The sequence below is a fragment of the Dipodomys merriami genome, unplaced genomic scaffold, assembly GCF_024711535.1.
Source record: "Dipodomys merriami isolate MVZ:Mamm:240054 unplaced genomic scaffold, mDipMer1.0.p SCAF_42, whole genome shotgun sequence".
NCBI classification, from domain to species: Eukaryota; Metazoa; Chordata; class Mammalia; order Rodentia; family Heteromyidae; genus Dipodomys; species Dipodomys merriami.
In genome coordinates, this window is record NW_027205826.1 from 5,644,468 (window position 1) to 5,666,588 (window position 22,121).

Genomic DNA, 22,121 nt, shown 5'->3' on the forward strand with positions numbered 1-22,121 from the left:
CATAATGAAATTCCTCTGTACAATTAATATACACTAATTAAAAATCTCTTTTCTTTCCTATATATATATATATATATATATATATATATATATATGCATACATATGTCATGAATTTAGTCAGTGACTATAATAGTGTTTTGAAGTTTTTTGCTGTTAGATTGTGGGGTCTCAGTTCCCATCAGTAGGGAGGTAAGGGGATTCACACACAAAATCCTTGTTAGTGTTAATTGGAGCTGCCTAAGTAAATCCTGGGTGCATCAGTAAGACAATGGCCACCTTTGTCTTCCTGTTTTGTGTTTTGTATAGGATGCCATGTCTGGAAAGACCTGCCTTCTCAAACCTAAGTAGATAATTGGTACTTTGAGGGAGAGGTTTAACTTATTTATAATTGTCAAGAGTTTAAATGCTCAGAAAGGAAAGAGCAGTCGTAGCTTGCCTCTTTTGAAAAAAAAAAAAAAAAAGCCTTCAAACCAAGTCAGAAATCTCTGACTAAATCAAATATTTTGAATGACATTTTAAGTTTTGCTTTTAAGTTTTGTCAAGAAAATAATTCTGTGTTAAATTCCCTTAATATATGATGATGTTCACTCACCAAATTCTCCTATGACTAATAAACTCTCAGGGTTGTTCCATTTTCTCTATGGCAACAGTGTTCAAGGGAAATGGTAGAGACTGATCTTCTTGCTTATTTCCCTTGGCCTCTCTGCAGCAGCCCTCTCTCACCTGCTTCCTTTCCCTGGGGGACCCATGGCACCCCATTCTCTTGAGTTCATCTTCCTCTCTGGCCATTCCTGATCTTTCCCTCTTTCCACTTTTTCATGCAAAAGGTGGAAGTGCCTTTTGGATTGAGTGATGACTTAAGGGAAATTTCATTTTCTTCTTCCCCCTTCACACCGCATGTCCCTCAACTCTTTTGGCTGGTTTTGGGGTCTCCATTCTTGGCTTTCCTCCTGAACTCTACTCCTGGAGTTCCTCAGGGATGTCTCCCTGGTGCCTCACACTAAGTAAATCCAAGTCAAAATCATACCTTCTCTCCTACCCACCCCAGGTCCACTCCTTCTACCCATTACCCTCCCTCTAGGCATATGGCTTCAAGTATAAATCCTCCTTTTACCCTTCTCACTTCTACTCTGCAAGTCAGTCATTGTCCTCTTCTATTGTATGGCCATCTTATAAGTGACCCTTTGCACTAGGAATGCCTCATTCTCTCTAGGTCATTCCAACAACAGCCAATGTCTATTCCCTCTACTACAGATTACTCCTCTCCTCTCCTTCACTTCCCAGTCGAAAGTATAATGTAGGATTAGATGTCAGGTTTCAATCTTGGTTCTAGAATTACTTATTATGAGATTTCTTCCTCCTCTATGAATGAGGTATGAGAAAACATATCTGCTGGATTTTATGTAAGGATTAAATATAAAATCTCCACAGCATATAGCAAGAGCTTAATACAGTACCGAGCGTGGGCCAGATGTTCATAAATGGGGTTTTCCTTTGTTTTCTGTTTTTTACTACATTAAATCTAAACATGTTGGCATGACCTTTACTGCCCTTTCAAGGCCCCACTTATCTATTCAACTTTGTTCACCATTTATTCAATATTTTCTGTGCATTTCTATATGCCAAGTGATCCCACCTGACTTCAGTGCACAGAAAGTAATTATCAGAGGGATTCCAAATTTCCCTTCACCTTACTGAAACCAGCCTCATCTTTAAATCTTCTTGAGTTCTTTATTAACAAAATCAATTTTTTAAAATCTCAAGGTACTTCTGCCCCATCTCCAGTGCAATGACCTCGTCATGAAGTCTAGCCCCACCATAAAAGGGCTAGTCACCCTCTTTTTGAGAGGAAGATCAGGCATTATAAACAGAAGAGTAAACCACCGTGTCCCTCCTACCGGTTTTATTTCCTCCAAACCCTTTTACAAACTACAGAAGGGACTTCCTTCTAACTCATATAGACTTGGCCTTCCAAGTGTCTGTGCTTTGCAGTGTGCCTGCTCAGATGTTCCACACTCAGCCTTCCTTGTGCCAGCCTGCAGAACTGCTGTGCTCCTCTGCTCCTGGAGACCTGTATCAGCCCTTGTTGGAAGGCATGATTGCAATGTGTCAACCTAAGCAATGAAAAAACACCAGGAATGATATTTGAAGGCGGACATTAGAAACAAGCAGTAGGTTAAAAATAAAAAGATTTTTTTTTTTGGCATTTAGTTTCAGAAGGAAGAAAGGCCTGGGTCATTTGCTATCACAACTCTATAGCAAGTCTGATAGTGAGTAAAGAGGACGCAGTATGGAAAAGGAGACAGCGGGGATGAAACAAACTCCCCGCCTTCGGGTGAAGCTCCAAGATCCCTTTTGATCTCAGCAGCACTGTAGGCCCTGGTGTTTGCCTCCAACTTTCTCAGCTTTGAAGCTGGCCTACTTATTAATAGCCACCATGCTGATTAAGAACTGCAATTCCACGATGACAGAATCTGCTCTTTGTATTTAGGAAAAGCCTTTGTGATTAATTTACTCTAGACTTTCTGAAAACCCTGTTATTTTAAGATAAAGACTGACTTCTCACCAAAGTTGTGGGCTCTGGATTTGTTCAGTAGCAAATATTTGTTGAATTGCCACCGTATGCCAATACCATGCGGGTCTGCAGCAGGCACCCCTACCTGTGACACACACAATTCTAAGCAGTCAAGTTTCTCTAAAGAACCAAACTGCAAATGTTTTAGGACTTAGAGGGTCTGTAAGACTATAAGGTCTCTGTCATGACTACTTCACTAGAATGCATTCATAGATAAATGCACAGTCAGTCATGTTTGTCTGAAATCTGATGTTTGCTGACCCCTGAGCCAAGGATACAACATACATTAATGCAAATTAATATTTTGCTTATTTTGCATTGCTTGATTTAGACAGTTGGGTCACAAGTGACAGAAACTAATGCAAAAAAAAATCTCAGGACAGGGATAACATCAGGTGCAATCTCAGAAAAAGTCTGGTTTCTCTGTCCAATTCGCAGCTGGTTTTCCCTAGATTCCCTATTCTTGTTCTGTTTTTCACTCCATGGTAGTAAGATATCTGTGACAGTTTCAGAATGACATCCACTGGGGAAAAGTTCAAAAGAGAAGAGAGTCTCTGTCTCTTGTTGCCCAGTGACACTGGTTATGTGGACACCAAAGCAATCATGGCACAGGGACCATGATGTCTGACTTAGATCCTGACCAGACTGCACTGCTGGCCCTCAAGTGGGATGGAGTGGAAGAGATGTGGACTCCAGCTATCAAAAGAGTCATGAGTGTGTGCTAGAGTCATGCTGACTTAACTCTGGTGAGTGAATAATCCACTATATGTATCATGTGAAATACGCTGCCTAAGTTCGAATTTATTTGTAGGAGTTTGATAATATGACTTTAGCTTTTCCGTCTCCATCAAGTAGTAAAGTATACAGGTTATGTTGTTCCAAGTTTTTATATTTACACATTTGCTGCACATAAAATGCTAATAATCTTATTAGACCTCTAAATCTTTTGATTCATGAACATAGATCATTTTCTGGCCTGTGATTATCTTACTGATTCCCCCTCTTTTCTATGAATGTTAATCTCTGTAAGTAGCCTCACCATACCTTTGTTTTTGTTTTTGGTATAGCTGGATTTATGGCATCTAAATCTAATTAATGTGCTAGATTTAAACCATTCTCTCATTCAGAAGCCATCATTTTCCCCAAAGGACCAGAGTAGTGTTCCTTTCCTTAAAATGCAACTGTCCCCAGAAATGAGTACATGCCATCTTTTAAACAACAGAGGTGGGAAGCTGCCTGGCTTCTCAGCGACCCACTTGCCAGGGTGGGGGAGGGAAGCTAGGGACACTTCCCTCCCTCATGGTAGAAACTAGCCCTGCTGGGCAGGAGAGGGGGGACTCTGTGAGCTGCACACTGAGCTGCACCCTCGGCGCACCAGTGAGAATAAAGCGCTGAAGGAAAACCATAGTGAATAAAGAGGGGAAACGAGTATTTTAAAGGTGGTTAAGAAAATTACAATTACTTTATATTTTCCCCTTATGTTTGTGATTCAAACTACACAAGCTATTCTGCAGAGCACCCTTCCTAAAAATGGATCTTTCTTGGCAGTTGCTGTGGCAACACAGAATACCTTAACCTCAATAAAGATGACATGTCTTAGGAGGCAGTGCATTTTTCTCAGCTGCATTGCAGATTTTTTTGCAACACATTTTACTGCTATTTCCTTCATTTTTATTCTTCAAACTAGAAAATCAGAGTCGTAAGTTCTATATACCAACTTCCCTAACATGGAATGCAAATTTTTGCTACACAAAAACCAGTCCCACAAGACCATGCTACACATTTCTGTTTATATCTGATTACCCCAGCCTCAAATCTCCTACCTTGTGCCCTGCTCCTTCCCAGTCACAACCCACCCTTCCCAGCCTTCCATAAGTCCAGTGGTCTTTTGATGCTCTCCGCTTCAGACCACCTATAGTGCTCATCCATGTCCCCTTCAAAGCACAAGATAGACTACTAACCAAAGTTTCCTCTTATTCTCCCTCCCCTCTGTTTCCCCTGCCCCCCCCCCATATACTCACCAGTCAAACTCCATTTGCTTCATAGCATTCAGTTAAGCCAGGTAGTAGAAGGGTAGGTTCTGAATAAACTTGTCCACAATGAGTAGAAGTATCTGTGAAGTTATCTTAACCTGTCCATATGTTTCTACCTGGTGGAAATTTAGAAATTGGAAGGAGAGTTTGGAATCAAGATGCTTTTTTAAAATCAAGATGCTTAGTATAATGATCTACCTATATGCCAGAGGATCTGGGAAAATCTATCCATTCATCCCTCAATACACACACACACACACACACACACACACACACACACACACACACACACACACACACACACACACACACACACACACACACACACACACACACACACACACACACACACACACACACACACACACACACACACACAGTGCTATGGACTGAATCCACATGTCCACATCTACCTGCATTTATTCTGCAGTCCTAATCCCTCCCTAATCTATTTGGGAGGATTGCTTGGGTCTAGATGAGATCCTGGGCTGAAGTCCCCACAGTGGTACTTGTAAGACGGGGAGAAAGCAGAGTGCACTCTGCAAGAACACACAAGGAAACACCATATGAGAATATAACCACATAATTAAGCACCTGACCATGATGGCATACAGACTACAGAACTGTGAAAAATAGTTTGTTAACCACCCCCACCCTCAGTCTATACTATTTGGCATAGCAGCCCAAACTAAGAACACACACCCAATCATTGTTAATGGACTGGATAAATAAGAGCTGTTGTTTTTCAAATGTACATAGTAGACTGTTCCTAATTGTAAAATACAAATTCACTTAAAATTGATTTTCACCAGGCATTGGTGGCTCATGACTATAATACTAGCTGCAGGAGGTAGGATTTAAAGCAAGCCTGGGAAGAAAAGCCCTCAAGACTCCATCTCCAAAATAACCACTGATAAAGCTAGACTGGAGGTGTGGTTCAAGTGGTATGAGTGCCAGCTAAGCAAGCAAGCCAAGTAAGCACAAAGTCCTGAGTTCAAACCCCAGTACAGAAAAAAAATTCAGAATTCATCATTTTTGTCATTATGTACTTTTCTTAGACACTCAAACACATAAAAAGAGGTTGAAAAGGAATCTACAAATCAATTATGAATATGTGCACATGATACAGTATAAGGATTTAGAGCACTAGAAATAATTAGAAATAATGAAAAATGTTAGAGGATTGGCTAAGGAAAATAAAATTTATAATACATGTGTTCATACTTATACAGGGAAATATATATATTCTCCATTAAGTGATATGACATACTGACTGTGTGTTACTTGTAGACAGCATCTAGGAGGCTGAGGCAGGGGGCTTTTGAGTTTGAGTTTAGCTTGGGCTGCATAGCCTCAAAATATATAAATAAAATAAAGCCATGCCTGCAATCCTAGAAACTTAGGAGGATGAGATCTGAGAATTGTGGTTCAAAGCCAGCCAGGGCAAAAGAAGTCCATAAGATTCTTATCCCCAATTAAGTACCCAAAAAGCTGGAATTGGAGCTGTGGCTCAAATGGTAAAGTATTAGCCTTGAGGGGGAAAAATAGAAAAGGCTCCGAGACAGTGCACAGGCCTAAGTTCAGGCCCCAGGACTGGCATAAATAAGTAAATAGACACATACATGCATATATACATAACATACATATATGCACACATACATACATACATATGTTCACTGTTGTATAAGTTATATATAACTTCTTAAAAAGTTATCATTCTCATTTTCTGACAAGAAAATGGAAGCACATAGAAAGTAACCTTCCTGGAGTATACAGTTTGGGTTGACAACTCAGCTACAACTCCAGGATCTGGAGCTAAGATGCTTTTCTGTATTAAGTTAAAACTCTTTTGTCTACCCTTTGGTGTACAAGATTGCTCTATTATGTCATATGATATAATAAGACCCTCTCCTCTCTAAACATTTACTAATGACTGATAATACAGAAAAAAAGAGAAAAATAAAAGGATATATTTGTTATCACAGCAAATTGGATATTTCTGTGGGCTGGAACAGTAGAGCCTAGAGTGGTGAGCAAAAGTAAGGCTACTAAGAGTAAAGCTACCAGTGTATGGGCAGTCCTAGCCCATACACTTCCCAGAGCATCTGGGAAGCAAAGCTCTTTGAGGATAACAGGAACTTAAAATTCTGCAAGTACTCCCAGTCAGAAATATGGCAGGAGCCTGAGTGTTAGCTAGGAGGACAGGTTGGTATGGTTCCTGTTCTTACTGTTGGAAACTGTTGCTAGCCTGAAGTAGAATCCAGGTTTGCAGACTCTCTAACACAAGTTCAGAAAGGAGCCCCCAGTATTCAGTGCTGCAGTGAAAAAGGCATCTGTGGGAGAAAAGCACAGGACATCTGAGAAAAGAATTGAAAGAAGGGCTGGGACTGTGGCTTAGTGGTAGAGTACTTACCTAGTATGCATGAAGCCCTGGGTTCAATTCCTCAGTACCACATAAACAGAAAAAGCCGGAAGTGGCTCAAATGGTAGAGTGCTAGCCTTGAGCACAGAGAGGCTCAGGAACAGTACCGAGGCCCTGAGTTCAAACTCCAGAACTGGCAAAAAAAGGAAAAGAAAAGAAAGAAAGAAAGAAAGAAAACAGGTGCTCAGGCAACAAGAGGACTCCGGTGTGACAAGAGGTGAGGAATGGATGGAGGCCACAGAGTGCACTGCCTCAACCACAGCCAGGGATTTAACTTTGATTTAAAAGTGAAACAATTCTCCCAATATATCAATATTGCCATCAGCCTATGTGCAAAATCAAGGTACTCCAGACTGAGATAGTACCATTGGCTAAGTAAAAAAACAAAAAAAATTTTTTTAATTAAAAGATGAGCATCAAGGAAGCTGGGCACCAGTGGCTTACACCTGTAATCATAGCTACAAAGGAGGCTAAGATCTGAGGATTGCGGTTTATTGCCAGCTCCAGCAGGAAAGTCTGTGAGACGCCTTATCTCCAGTAAACTATTGAAAAAAAACATTGGTGGAATTGTAGTTCAAGTAGTAGAGTGCTAACCTTGAGCAAAAAGAAGCCCAGGGACAGTGCCTAGGCCCTGAGTTCAAGCCCCAGGACCGTTTCTCCTACCCCCCCACCCCCCCGGGCCCCTGCTAAAAAAATACAAATCACAAACATCAATGGAATTCTTAGTTCCCTTTCCTATACTGAACTGACCCCCAAAGTGTTCGCTGGGTTTTGTAAAGTAATATCTTGCACAGACATTTTCCTGAATTGCTTTGCCTTTACCTCAGGATACAATAATAGATGATGACACAGAGATATATAAACAACCCCTACAATAAGGACCAGTGGTGGATACAATAGTCTCCTCATCTCTTCAGAAGTGTTCATTACTTGGGACATTGGAGCTTATAATAAAGTAATTTATGTTTGTGGCCCTCTTTTTACATTATCTCTATTTTTGTTTTACTATAAATAAAAGTTTACATATTTAACAAGTTCTGGCATATTGATGTGACCAATTGATAGAGTAGACTTCAAATAACAACACGAAGTATATTTTTGTTTTCCCTTCTATATTTTTAATAAAATAAAACATTTACAAGGTCTACATTTCCCATTGCTTTAAAGTTTTCTCTCTAGGAAGTCTCTGGGTTCAAATCTACACAGTCTATACATTTATTGTGTCTAATTTATGCAAATAGTATCTGTCTGATTTACTTGAATGCAACAAGAAATTCAGTTAGAATTGCTCTCAATCTTCATAGTCCATCCTAAAAATTAAGGAAATATCACCCGTACCATGCCTGACTCCCGGGGCAGGCACTGTTGCCTTAGAGCAGAACACAGCTATTTTTGTTCACATGCTTGCCATGTTATAAAACACCCCCCACTCAGCTTCTAGGAGGCTAATTACATTACAGAAATGTCGTTCCTTGTTATGGTGTCCTGGTTTTCTAATTTGACTTTGCTAAAGGAAATAGATGAAGGAAAGTAGAGAGGAATATGCATGGTGGGGAAAAGGAAGCAGATATCTGATTTGGTGTGATCTTTTATGAGAGTGGTAGGAGTAAAGAGTGGGGTGGAAATATGAGCCATGATAGTTCTGTCCTTTCCAGACTCTAAGCCAAAGCAGCCTTTTTAAGCTTTGGTATTTAACAGGTATCACCCATCAATAAAATAGAATACTACATGTTAAGGAAATTTAATATTAAACTTCAGTAATGAAATAGATTTATGTGTAAAAGTTTATTTAATCAAAGGAGTTATATGTGTTTCAAGCCTACTGCTTAGATTAATTCCATTTCCTCTTGCTTCTCTGTCTGTTATAAGGCTAGATGGTTCTGTAGTTGACATGGGGAGTGTGGGGGATTTGGGAAGGCAGGAAGGAGAGTGGTATAAGTAGGTTTGAGATTAGTCTATAGGTACAGGTCATCACCCCCTTATTATCTTCTCTCCAATACATCCCATGTAGTAGGGATTTCATCCACAACCCACTTGCACTGAGGCAGTAGAATAGGTTGTCAAGAGACCAAAGAAAACACCCAGAGGTGGCATGCAAGGTATGTTCATTGAAAAATTACTAATAAAGGATTTACCTGTGGGAAGGTTTTGAGCAGTGCCGGTGTCTATAACACTGATATCCAGGTAGTGACAGGCTGGACCAAGAGTACCTTTCTCTCAGTGTCTGGCCAGTAGAGTTTATTTTATTCACAACATCACACTGGATGTCAGGTACATGGTGCCTTCTCCTCTACACATCATGCACTTGTCATCTCCCCCATGCTTCTTTACCACCCCGATTATAACAGGAAGAAGTGCTTTAAAGGTTATTCTATTGAAGCAGTACATAACTAGCATGACTTGGCTTTGTCCTTGTATGACCAGCATTGCAGAGAATACCTGACAGTGAGAGGCAGGAAGCAGGTTCTATTCTAGATAATACTAGTTGCCTCAATTCCCTATACTTGTGAGAGAGAATCACAGGCTCTCCAGATAGCCCTTATGAAAGTGATCCACTTTCAGTGACCCTTGATTTGGCAAGAACTTTGGGAATAAAAAGGGGCATTTCAGGAGTATGGCAGTTGATACTGATGCTCTGTTTTTCTTAAGGACCATAGAAAGTAGCACAACAGCAGTGGGTCAAGAGTGATATGAAGAAATGGAAGCTGATTCTTTACTTCTCTTTTATCCTTTTGCCATTTGACAAACTTAGATATGTCCTTTTCACTTCTTTGGGGCTTTAAAATGTGTGCTTATTTGAGAAATTTGTGAACACTTAGATCGATAGGTACATTGCATTTGTATAGATTTTTTTTTAATTTGCCTTAGTTAAATCCCTAATTAAATTTAAATCCTTATTAAGTTAAAATTTTAAAGCCATGGGAAAGAATATGAACTATTCTGGAACCAAGTATATTGTTGTTGACACAAAGAAAGAAAGAAAGGGGTGGAAGGAAGATAAGGAAAGAAAGAAAGAAGGAAGGAAGGGAAGGAGGGAGGGAGGGACGGACGGAAAGAGGGGACAGGAGGAAAAGAGGAAAGAAGAGACCACTGACTGGCTGGAGTCCTGGAAGGGCAGTAGTTGCACATCCTGTTCCCTCTGGTGCTGTGGGGAACTTTAGGGGATGGTAGATGAGGCTGTTGCGTTGATGACATTCCTCTTTTTTTGAGGAGGAAGAACCTCCCCAGCATTTGGAAGAACTGAGAAAGTAGAATATAGTGGATGAAAATAATAATTTAGAGCCGGGCGCTGGTGGCTCACGCCTGTGATCCAAGGTACTCAAGAGGCTGAGATCTGAGAATCACAGTTCAAAGCCAGTCCAGGCAGGAAAATCTGTGAGACTCTTATCTCCAATAAACCACTAGAAAACTGGATGTGGCGCTGTGGCTCAAGTGGTAGAGCACTCGCCTTGAGCTGAAGAGCACAAGGACAACGCCCAAACGCAGAGTTCAAGCCCCACGACCAACAAAAAAATAAAAAATTAATTTAAAGTGCATAGAAGTGCTATGCTCAACATAGTAATAGCAAATGGTGTAAGTTTTTCCATAATTTTATTAAAGTAACCAGATTCTGTTTGATATGCTTTTAGAATCAGGATTTAGTCTTAATAATTCAGATAGTATTAATTTCCCTAATTGATGTTTCACTCCTAGGTGAGGTAATTTCATATTTTCCAGGGGCTCATTTTAAGTGTGCTCAAACTCACTGAAATCACCTAATGGTAAAGTGGTAGATAAGAAGGAGAAACATATGGGTCCTCGGTGAGCATTGGAGATGTAGCATACTGAATTTTAAAAGTGGGATAGTAGTGGTCAAAGAAAACTTTGTCCCTCATAGTTTCCTCCTCTCTACAGCCCAGCCTCCTAGAAGAGAGAAGCATAAGATGTAGAATCAAAATCAAAATTAAAAGAAATATGAACATCAACCAAGAAGCATAAATCTTAGCTGTGATCCTCAAAGTCCTTGAAAACTGAGAGAGACTTGCCACCAGAACAAATGAAATTTGGATAAAGGGTATTAAAGTTAACAAAACCAAATCATTGCTTTGACATAACCCTAGTTTACTCTCCTAACCCAATATTCACCAAATAGCAAATATTGGTAACCAATATTCCATTAAAAATGATTCCCCTAAAAACTTTTTGTAAAAAATAGGATCTAGAATAGCTCCTAGCTTAATTAAAAGAGAAGAAAAGAATATAAGCAAGAAACAAATAAAAACATTTATCAACTGGAAAATTACCCGAGAAACAGGGGCAGGCTTCCAAGTTTTTTTTATAGCAAAGAGTTGTTCACAGTGTCAGAGCACCTGCAAAGGTTTTGTGTGTGTATGTGTTTGTGTGTGTGTGTGAAGATGATAGAAGTCAACAGAAAAGATGAACATTTATTTCCAAGAGCTTAGGAAAATGGTAGACAAAAATCAAAAGATTACTAATATTGAAATCTCATAGGAGAAAAAATAGAAAATCATATCAGAGAACATCTAAGGAAATATGGAGTGAGGCTGTTGTAAAAAACACAGAATGAGCTTAAAATATAAAAATAAAAAATAAAAGTAAGAATAGACAAAATGTGCTAAGAGATTTTCAAAGTCAACTATAGAAAAATGAATATTAGATACAAATTTTTCTTCTAATGGAACACTGCTGTTCAAACAATCAATTCTAAAAAATGAAAAGATATATACATTGTCTCAGGAGAAATTATATAGAATAATTAATACCAAAACATTTCCCAAGAATGCTACTAAATTGGAGGAAAAAAAAAAGAGCAAATGGACAGCCAAGCAGAGGAGCCATATTCAACATGGAAAAAAGTCTCCAAAGTTTTGAGATTAGAAAGAGAGCATGAATCATTTTTATACCCAGCCATACACTCTTTCAGATATACAGGCAATGGGCAGATCTTCTTAACAGATAAAAATGCAAAAAATAAAGCATACTTGAATCATTTTTTAAAAGGGCAGGAACTCAAAATTCCAAAGCTATTATCAAGTGGTAGAAAAAAAAAGCTAATATAATCTATGAACCCTTCATGGATGGTGCCCTAAAGATATGATTTATAAAACATGTGATTTGTTTTACATTTGCTTTTGAGTTGGCTAGCAGATATAACTAGTGGAAATAAGTCCAAAAGAGATGAGAAAAGTCAATAGATATGAGAAACCCATATATTTTATCAGTAAAGCTTTTATATCCATGGGGGAGATTATTTTTATTACTCCCTCTTTGATTTAGATATAAATCACAAAATTATAGCATGTCTTAGAAAAGCACTTTGCTAAAAATTGAAAACATATATTCTAAAACAATTTCCATGGGATTTTAGTAAGCAATTAAATTTGCTGGCTGAACTCAGGCCTTATTTGTGTTCTGAAGGTCTGGGAACAAAAGAGGGGCCCGGTTGGGGATGGGGTGGAGATCTAAGACCAGGATACACTGCCTATTCACCTGAAGATGCTTTGAGACACAACTATGCAGATTCTCCATCATCTATATTTTCATAGCTGTCTGAATTGCAGTGAGCATTCCAGCTACCTACCAGTGTTTTAATCAAACCAAAGATAGGCCACGGGTTGTCCTCAAGTCACTATTTAGTCCATGTCCTAATCAAGAGAAAGCTGCAGTGGCCCTCATGAGTGGAGAAGAGAAAATAAGTATCTTACCAGATGCTACAAATTGTGCTAACAAGAATTTTAAAGAAATTAAGTATTATGGGTGTTAGTGGCTCATGCCTATAATCCTGGCTACTCAGGTAACTGAGATTTGAGGATTGAGGTTGAAAGCCAGTCCTGGTGAACAAATACTCAAGATTCTTATCTCCAGTTAACCAAGAGCTATAACTAGAGGCATGACTCAAGTAGTAGAATATCACCCATTAGTGAAAAGGCTGAGCAAGAGCACAAACCCTGAGTTCAAGCCCCAGAAGTAGCACAAAAAAAAGAAAAAGAGAGAGGAAAAAAAGAGAGGGATAGGAAGGAAGGAAGGAAAAAGAGATGAAAGAGGAAATAAACTATTTTTACCGGGGTTGTCTGCCCTAAAGTCACAAGGTAAAGGATGGTGGCTTTTTTCTTCTTCTTACTTCATTTTTATTGTCTGTTTTCTGACAATAAGTGTAGCAAACTTATCTTTTTGATGACTTTAGGATTTTTTTAATTCAAAATAATCATTTCTGGAATTTAAAAATAAATCATCTTTTTTCCATTTCAGATGACTTACATACGACAAGAATATGAACTGAAACTTAAAGGGCTGATGCCAGTATCTCTCAGGCAAGAACTTGAAGACACCATTTCCTCCCTAAAGTCACAGGTAATTCCTAGAGGCAAGGCATTTCCCAGGACATAGGCAATGTACACATTCTGAGACAAGACTTCAATCAAATGTGATTCTGAATTGTTGACAGAAATCAATAGGGTGTCCTAGCATAACCAACCACCCAACATGAATCGATCTTCCTTTTGTTTTAACTTGGTTTTCTTACAAGCCTCCTTGAAATTAAAGAGTTCAGTCATACTCCATTCCAGCATCACCCTCTGTTCTTGTTACCAGGTCCAAAATCCCACTACAAACAGCATGTGGCCAGTTCCTCCATGTTCTAGGTTCAGAGGAACAAAAGCAATATTAAATTAGCAGCATTTTTTTCTGATATATTTTCAATGGTTGTTTCTTAGTGATAAGATGGATTTTAAGCACAAGGCAACAAGGCAAGGTATTCAAACAGTTAGGTTAAATATTAAAATAAATTGTCCTGCCAAGCACCAGTGGCTTGCACTTTTTATTTCAGGAAACTAAGATCCGAGGGTCGCGGTTCAAAGCTAGCCCAAAAGTCTGTAAGACTCTTAGCTCTAATAAACTACTCTGAAGAAGCTGGAAGTGGCACTGTGTATCAAGTGGTAGACCTAGCCTTGAGTTCTTAGTACCCAGGCCCTGAGTTCAAGGCACGGGACTAGCAAAAAAAAAAAAAAAGTTGTTTTTAGTATAGCTCATTAAGATACAACGTGAGAGATAAGCTAGCCTTTATGTAGCAAGACCCTGTCACAAAAAATAATGTGAGAGATGCATTTTTAACTGTATATTTCTGTGTTATTTGAATGTTCTATGTGTTGCTGGTATAATGAGGTAGGTTTTTTTTTTCAACTATCACCTTAGAGAGTCCACAAAAGCTCATTTTCAGTACACTGAGAAATTTGAGACATACCCTTCCTGCAAAGGTTCCCAGAGGGAAAGGTTGTATTTGCCATGCCAAGATCTGTGCCTGGCACATAGCAGGTGCTCCATCCATTTATTTCCAAATAAAATAAACAATGTAATTCTCTAATGTTCCCATTCACATTTTATAATACACAAGATGAAGTGTGAAGTCAATTTTAGCTGTTCTTTTCTATTCCCTGCAAAAAAAAAATTCTCTTATGTGAAAGCAAGATATTCATTCTATCAACACTGCTGCTGCTGTCTGTGGTGGCTTCTATAGGCTTGATAGCTAGTAGGAAGTTTCACTCTGCTGACTCCTGCATAGAAAACATAAGTGTGGGGATGAGACTGTTGACATAAGGGGTTAAGTAGTTTTATTTACATGAAAAGCCCTCCTGCAGGTGCTATTTACCCATTAATTTTATAGGGGCCTCCGTAGGATCAGCCCTGGAAGGGACACCTTCGGAGGAGTTTTTAATTTGGGATGTGGGGAGGAGAAATCCGATACCCACCTGCAGGGCTTCTGTTATCATTCATATCATTTCACTGTAACAAAAGCCGCTTCCACCTCCCGAAACTGGGTGTTGACCAAGAGAGAGAGCTCTGCCAGCTGTGTTAGGGCCTCAGCATTGGCAGCTGCACGGAGGAGTCACCGGCCATGGAGCAGGGAGCAGTTTGAAAGCACAGGTGCCTGTATTTTGGGGGGTGGGGGTGGGGGGGCGGAGAATTGCTGGAATTCCTATTACAGTGTTGGGTGGAGGAGGAAATTGAAGCAGAGTAATCCTTGCATCTGTCAAAATTATCAATTGTCCGTGGGTCATTTGAACAATTGGACAAAATTCAGTACAGTGTGTGATTACAAATAAGCAAACCACTTCGATAGGCGCCCATTTGGGAAAGACTGCTTTGCTCTCCTTCAAGCACGGTTTTTCCTTCTGCCAGCTGTACTCTTGCATAACTATGCTTCAGAATCAGCCGTTGCCATGGTTTCCGTTCAGACCAAAGAGGCAAGAGTAAACAATTCTGAACGGATCAAATGTCACTGACTCTTGGTTACATTAAGCCATGGTATAAGTTAACCCTAAACTGTTTATGTTAGGCTGTATAAGGTGCTTTTTTTTTAATTTATGCCTTATGGATGTCTTTAATCATATAGAAATGTATGCTTCAAAATAATCAAATGCTTTATAAAGGTCTAAAAGGCTGGGAAACCCAGTTTCTTGTTTCCCAGCCCCCAAGAATGGGAGTGTAAGAGTGGTACCTGCTATGAGGCCTGCACATGGCAATCTCTGTTCACCTTTTTAGTCGCCCTCACAGCCCTGGGAAGGAGCTGCCATTAACCCCACTTCACAGATGAGGCATCAAAGAGCCAAACAACTTTCCAAGAGCTTTAGAGGCCAAGCCAGGAATTGGCTGGACTCCAGGCAAAGTTCAAGCTCTTCCCACTACAAAATACTGTCTCTCCAACCTCAGGGAATACTCAGAATGGATTGGAGTTTCCAGAAAGCAGTCATTTTCTTTTTACTCATTCATTCATTCATTAAACAGCTAGTAAATAGCAGCTGCATGCCCAGCCCATAAAAGACACTGAGAAAACAAAGATAAAGATAGCCATTTCTGCCTCAGGAGAGAGAGCTCTTAGGTTTGAAGGAGAAATATGAAAGCATGGAGCCATGAGGCCATGAGAAAGAGGCCATTACAGAATACAAGAATACACTGGCCTGGCACAGAGCTACCCAGGCACGAGCAGTGGGAGGAGCAGAGGAGCAGGAAAAGGAAGCGGAGATAACTAGCCAAACATTCCAAAGAGAGAAAATTGCCCATGCCCAGCAGCAACCGAGTGTGAGTAACACAGTGTGTAAAGTGGCAGTGGGCGAGGGCATGAGGAGAGAGAAGAGGCCCCAAAGATAGGAAGAGGCCAAATCAAAATGACTCTCTGGTACAGAAAATCATTCTGTAGCCTCTGATGGGTTTTTTTTAAGTAGGAGTAGGATGTGGCCAGGTATTGTTTAAAAACAACAAGAAGAGGGAAAAAAAGAACACTGCTACTGAACAAATCCTCTGAGCTTTATCTAGGGAATTGTCTGACTTTAAATAAAACCCTACCATTCCATATCATTCCGTATGTATAGTATTGACATTTGAGCCACATTCACCTTTTCTCACACCAGGTGTCTTTTCTAGGTTAACTTTCTGCAGAAGAGAGCATCCATCCTTCAGGAGGAACTGACATCCTATCAAGGGAGAAGGTACGGCCCATAGAGCAGAAGCCTTTCCTAGTAGTTTGTGTTGCTTGTACCCGAGAGTCCCCTGGATTGACATTGAAGTCTTGATGCAAGGGCTTAGACACAAAACCAGTTTAGAAAGTAAGACACTTTCTTAGTAAATAGCCTGCCTTTGAGAAGTCACCCACCTCTGTTTATCACAGGGCTTGGTCAGTCCCATCAGATCAAGATGAGAGAATCTGCAGGGAGTGGCAAGAAGAGGCCTCACCTGCGCAGTCAGGCAAGATGTGGTCTTGAAGCCTGGATATACAGGGTGATGGAGACAGCCCTTCCTTTAAGACTGTGAGATGATGCAATTCTTGCTTAATGGCTCACATCTTCAAAGTCCTCTATCCCCTGGGGGTTTGGAGCTGTTCTCCAGACCAGAATAGATCAATGGCTTGATGATGTCAGTGATGTCGAAACACTCACCGAGATCCAGTGCCCCCAGTGTACAGTGCTCAGGAATGCCTGAGACCTTTTTAATCAAAGGTTCCCAGTGACACCACCGACATGGATGATATTTACCTGCCCCAGTTCAAACAACCTTAACTTTGAATGCAATGAGAGATTGAACCACTTACTTGGCACTGAATTAAAAGGAACTGGCTTGTAAATCATTCACTTTTCAAAGGATGCTGTTTGCCTGTTACAGATAAGATATGATCTCTTCTAGGCATAAATGATGAAAGTTTAATATCAAATATCGTTTTAAACCCCTAACTCCTTCAGATTGGGACACATGTTATAATTGACTGACCTATTTAATCCAAAAGTCCTAACTGAGGATTTTGGTTTGCAGATAACTGCATGGAAAAGCACGATGGATGCAGTTACCCAGACTGAACCGGGGACTTCTCCCAACAGGTTTGAAGATTTGGAGATTGTAAGGAAAGCTGTGAAGTCGGTGGCATTTAATACTGAAGTGCACTTTAAGATCATAAAAGCACATGTCATTCACACTGGTGGGATGGTTTCATTTGTGTCTGCCCAAGTTATTTGTTCAGCATCCCTTTATTTCCGATTTCCATATTTGTGTACACTGAGTGTGTGTCGAGAATTAGTTGTATTGGGAAGACAAGTGATTTTTTTATTATATGCCTTGTTATTGCTTTGAGTCGTTTTTATCAGTTAGGTATGATCAAAATCACGTTTGTAGTATCATATCAGAATTTTTAACCTGTTTGTTTCCATGTTTCTGTTCATCTATTATTAAAATATCATTTTGTACTTAGCAGTTTACTTTCTACTTTTTAACACATCTCATTTGTTAAAATAAATGTGACATACATAGGTGGTAATTTTTCCTATCAGACTTGGGAGGGAAATGCCTTGTGTTATATCAAAGAGCAAATCCATAATTAATGCATGAAATTGGTGCTTAGAATGAATTCACTGAGTTATCTTATCTGTGTTATATTGGTCTTCAGTCTGGTTCTGGAATTCCAGAGACAGCATGGTGTTGGAGTTTTATGCAGGTAGCTCTGGATTGACTGTTACTTTTTCCCTCGCTCCATCTTTCTCTTTTTATTGGCTTATATTTAATTGAATGTAATAAGGGGTTTCATCGTGATCCTGTTACTTCCTTAAACTCCCTTTTTATGGTTCTTGTTTTATCGGTTGACTGTCTTTAAGAAACCCCAACAGTACAGGGTCAGTCACAGCATATGCTTCCTACATCCAGTTTGCTGTACACACCTTCTCATTTAGAAAACATGGTGGTGTTCCTACGAGTGGATATTTAAAGTCTGAGTCTTTCTTCCCACTGAATGCCGATAAGCAGCTCTATTCTAATGTGCCAAACCTGATTTGCCAAGGAGATTTTGAATTACCATTGATGGATGCTCCAAATTCTCATGAATAGTCATGATGCCTGCCGTGCACCTCTGAGGCACTAAATATCTGGCTCTCGCTGGGCGCCAGTATCTCATACCTGTAATCCTAGCTACTCAGGAGATCTGAGGATCTGGGTTCAAAGCCAGATCCATCAGAAAAGTCTGTGAGACTCATATCCAATAAACTATAATTTTTAAATGCCATTACTGGAGCTGTGGTTCAAGTGGTAGAGTGCTAGCCTTCAGCAAGAAGAAACCCAGGGACAGCGCCCAGGCCCTGAAATCAAGACCTAAGGCAGGCACACAAAAAAAATCTGGCTCTCTCTACTCATCTGGTTTACTATAGAAGGAGGACAAAAAGGTTGATTGCACTTTTTTTTGAAGTCTTTTTTTTTTTCTCTTTTCCACACCTAAACTCATCTTTTGTTTGATGCTCAAGGATTAATACTCTTTTTTTCTGTGACATGGAGAAGTAACACATTTCATGGCTACTTCCAAAGCCAGGCCCAGGCCAGAGGCAGCTGTGTGGCGGCCATCTGTGGGAGGCTGGTATCTTGCAGTAAATCATCTCTGTGGGGTCACCACACTCCTGGTGACACTCAGAAATGCCCCTGACACCTCTTCCAAGAACAGAAGTTTCTGTCCTGTGGTAGATCAGGTTCATCTGGCACATATGCAGTGCATTATTACAGTGGATTCAAGAATATTCAGGAAAAAGCAAAATTACAGTATGTGCCACTGAAACCACCTCTTAGTGAGGACAGTTGGAGCTGAGGCTGTGACTTAGTACTTGGGAAGAAAGATTAAGGCTGCATGATGAATTTAAAGTACTTGTGTACAGACCATGAAAAGCAGGCCATGGCTTGGCAGATTTCATTAGTAAGGTTACTAGCTGCTTGAAGTGAAAATACTTTGTGAATTGTATTGTATGTTGGAATTGGTAACTCCCACTCAGGAATATTTGTTTTCCATGAGTAAATATCAGTAGGTGTTTTGGAAATTTGCCTGCTATTCTTTCTTTTCCTTATTTCAAGGGTTATGAAATTACAAACACTGGTGAACCTTTGACATTGCCCAGATCCTGTTCCAGCCTTTCTTGCAGCCCGTCGTGTATGTCTGAGAATAAAGCAAATGAAGCTTTGAGTCAGGTTGATTGGATGTGATGGGAATGTATGGTTCATGCTTGTGTTTTCATGAATGTTCTCTGATAAAGGAAGAGAGAGAAAAATGGCATCTGGCATGTTTGAAATTCCTTACTGAGTTGAACACTGAGTATATAAATGGCTACTGGGAGTGAAAGCAAATGCTTGTGAAATAAATTATGAACACTGTGCCTTATTATAAAATCATCTAAGATTTCATCCTTTCTTTTATCTGGTGGAAGATCAATTGTTCATCACAAGTATCTAGTTTAGTTACATCTCCAGGTATTATTGCTGGCTGCTGCACCTGTGTATCCACCCGTGCTTTTGGTATTTCAGCACACAACTGTCAACAGGTTGCAGCTGATAAGGCATTTGGAACGTGTGGAGTCGAAGGAAAGCTCTGGGACTATAGAGTGGTTGTTGGGTGATAGTGTCTGGTGTCTCTTCAGAGGTCAGGAAAGGAAAGTGTTCCCAGGGAAGAAGCTCTTTAGTCAACTGCAATAGCGCTAGTATTGATTCATTCCACCATTTCTGCATTGATGCCCCCAAGGAGAGGAGGGCCTGACAGCTGACTCTGCAGCCTCCTCACTCAAAATTGAACCCTACAGTGGGTAGCCATCTAGGAACACATTGGAGACAAAGGATGTCTTGGGTACAGGAGACAGAGTATGAACAGGCTTGCATTATAGATAGCACAAAAGAGCCAACTGTGGCTCGAGGGAAATAGCTCAGATGCAAACATGATCCTGTAATGTCTCGTATGAACAGTGATTTCTTCAGAAATGGGTGTGTGCTTACACTGGTGAGAAACCTCATTAAAGAAGCTGGAGAGGAAAGTGCAGAAAGGAGTAACTATGGGTTTGAATTAACAATTAACAGCTCCTTCACTGAAGTGCATCACCAGCCAGAGAAGGCAGTGGGCATGTGAGATTTCTGTCTACCAGTAAAAAGGAAAGGTAAAACATCAAAAATGGTGGGAGAAAAGTTTCAGAACACAAGGTCATTTTAATTCATAGTTTCCTAAAAAGAACCATCTCTTCTGAGCTTTCATATTTTGTTCAGAAAGGTCGTCTCTTTTAAGCCTTGTCATTAAAGACAGTTTGCTCTTTAAAGTGAATTATCAAAGGGTATAGAAATTGCAAGTTACTGAAACTAAAATTCATGATCAATTTTAAGTCTGCTAACTAAAGCCTACTTAAATTTGGATGTGCTTTTGTCCTGGCAGCCCCTTTGATAAAACCAGGGAAAGCTACATGGTTGGCCAATTCAAAGTAGGGAAAGAAGATAATTAGATAAAACTTTTTTCAACTATGGAACTAGGTCTTAGCTTTGGAACCTTGATTAGGAAGCTGTGGCAGGTGTAATGGTATGTGAAGAGTAAAAATTGAATACCCCAGATTTTTACTTGGTTAGTATTAAATGTCTTTACTATATTATTTTAAAAACAGAATCAATCTTCAGATCGTATTAACTTGTCATATAGAGGAAGGAATGAAATTTGTAGCTATACTAAAGAAACCTTAAAATCTGGATCCCTCCCAAATACCTTATTCAGTTGGATATTTGTTCATCCAAACATTTCAGTTTTAAGCAAGGTTTTCCATCTGGTAAGTGTTTTAAAATCAAAGACCTTAGATGTTGTTCTGGATTCTTCCACTTTGAGAACCAAAGCTTAGTCTAAACTTGAGGTTAGTAAAGAGTCTACGTTTTGGGGGGGAGAATTAGCCACTTAAGAAGGATCTCATGGCAAATAGCTTGTTGAACACAAGACTATCACAGAACACAGGGAAGACTGCCTTGGCTATATTTAATTAGCTAAAATGTGGTTTGTGAATAAAGCCATCCTGCCCATACCCCTGGGCCTAGAAACTCCTGTGTTCTGTTAAAGACTCTGCAGAGTTAAAGGTAGAGGTCAAAACCCAGCAAAACCAAATAACTGCCCATCTTGAATCTGTTACTCCCTTTGTTAAAAATCCTATTTAGCAGATTTTAACCTAGAATTTCCTTAAATGATGGATTTTTTTTTTAGCCTGGGACCCATGTATTTTATTACAGGTTTCTGTGAAATAATTGATTTAGAGAAGTCTCAACCTAATTACTAAAAAGTTCCTTCCTATTCAAAATTTCTGTTGATCTGTGTTGCTTTTCTGCATTCATTGATTGGCCACCAAGTTGGGAATTTAGAAATACCTCTTAGGAAGCCCTGAATTAGGAAAATTCCATAAGCCTGTGTCTTCCTCTGTGATACTTTCAAAAGATGATAACAACCATAGTTTAATGTTTGTTTTCCAACTTTTCTCTGTCCAGGGCTTGGTAGGCAGCACCGCTTATTGTAATTATCTTAGTGAATGTGTTAATATAGATATCTGCCAAAACGCATACCCGTGCTTGAGATGGCTTTCCCTTCTTTCATGGGACTGTCCGGCACGTGGAAGGATGTGGACTTGATGAGCCTAAGAGGAAGTTTCCTGAACCACAAAACACTTAAAAACTACTCAGCTAAGTAGAGCATAATCATCTAGATAAACAAATGAATCAGCCTCCTAATTGCCCATTAGCTTTCTCGGCACCGCAGTGGAGTTATCTCTGTTTCTGCCTCAGCCCATCTCCTGT

The 22,121-nt window shown here is 39.8% G+C and overlaps 1 protein-coding gene and 1 long non-coding RNA gene across 11 annotated transcripts in view; one reads left to right on the plus strand and one right to left on the minus strand.

Annotated features, from left to right (window-relative positions):
* Positions 1–17,490, plus strand: part of Cep112 (centrosomal protein 112) — a 350,152-nt gene extending 332,662 nt beyond the window's left edge. For 7 of the 9 annotated variants that reach the window (XM_069993124.1, XM_069993126.1, XM_069993125.1 and 4 more), the window contains 4 exons: positions 13,281–13,382; positions 16,449–16,513; positions 16,693–16,769; positions 17,331–17,490. In XM_069993124.1, the coding sequence (XP_069849225.1) occupies positions 13,281–13,382; positions 16,449–16,513; positions 16,693–16,769; positions 17,331–17,374 (288 nt within the window). In that variant the 3' untranslated portion in view covers positions 17,375–17,490. Of the gene's footprint in view, positions 1–2,212; positions 2,464–13,280; positions 13,383–16,448; positions 16,514–16,692; positions 16,770–17,330 lie in introns of those variants that run through there. The other 2 variants (XM_069993129.1, XM_069993130.1) reach the window with 2 other exon arrangements.
* LOC138807396 (uncharacterized) lies at positions 1,890–17,061 on the minus strand. 2 transcript variants are annotated; one of them, XR_011366133.1, is made up of 3 exons: positions 16,678–17,061; positions 4,598–4,725; positions 1,890–2,115 (listed from the first exon to the last, which is right to left on the minus strand). It is a non-coding gene; the product is annotated as an uncharacterized lncRNA (long non-coding RNA). The 2 variants fall into 2 exon arrangements; XR_011366134.1 differs by lacking the exon at positions 16,678–17,061 and adding an exon at positions 5,023–5,097.
* Positions 17,491–22,121: the final 4,631 nt, after the last annotated feature.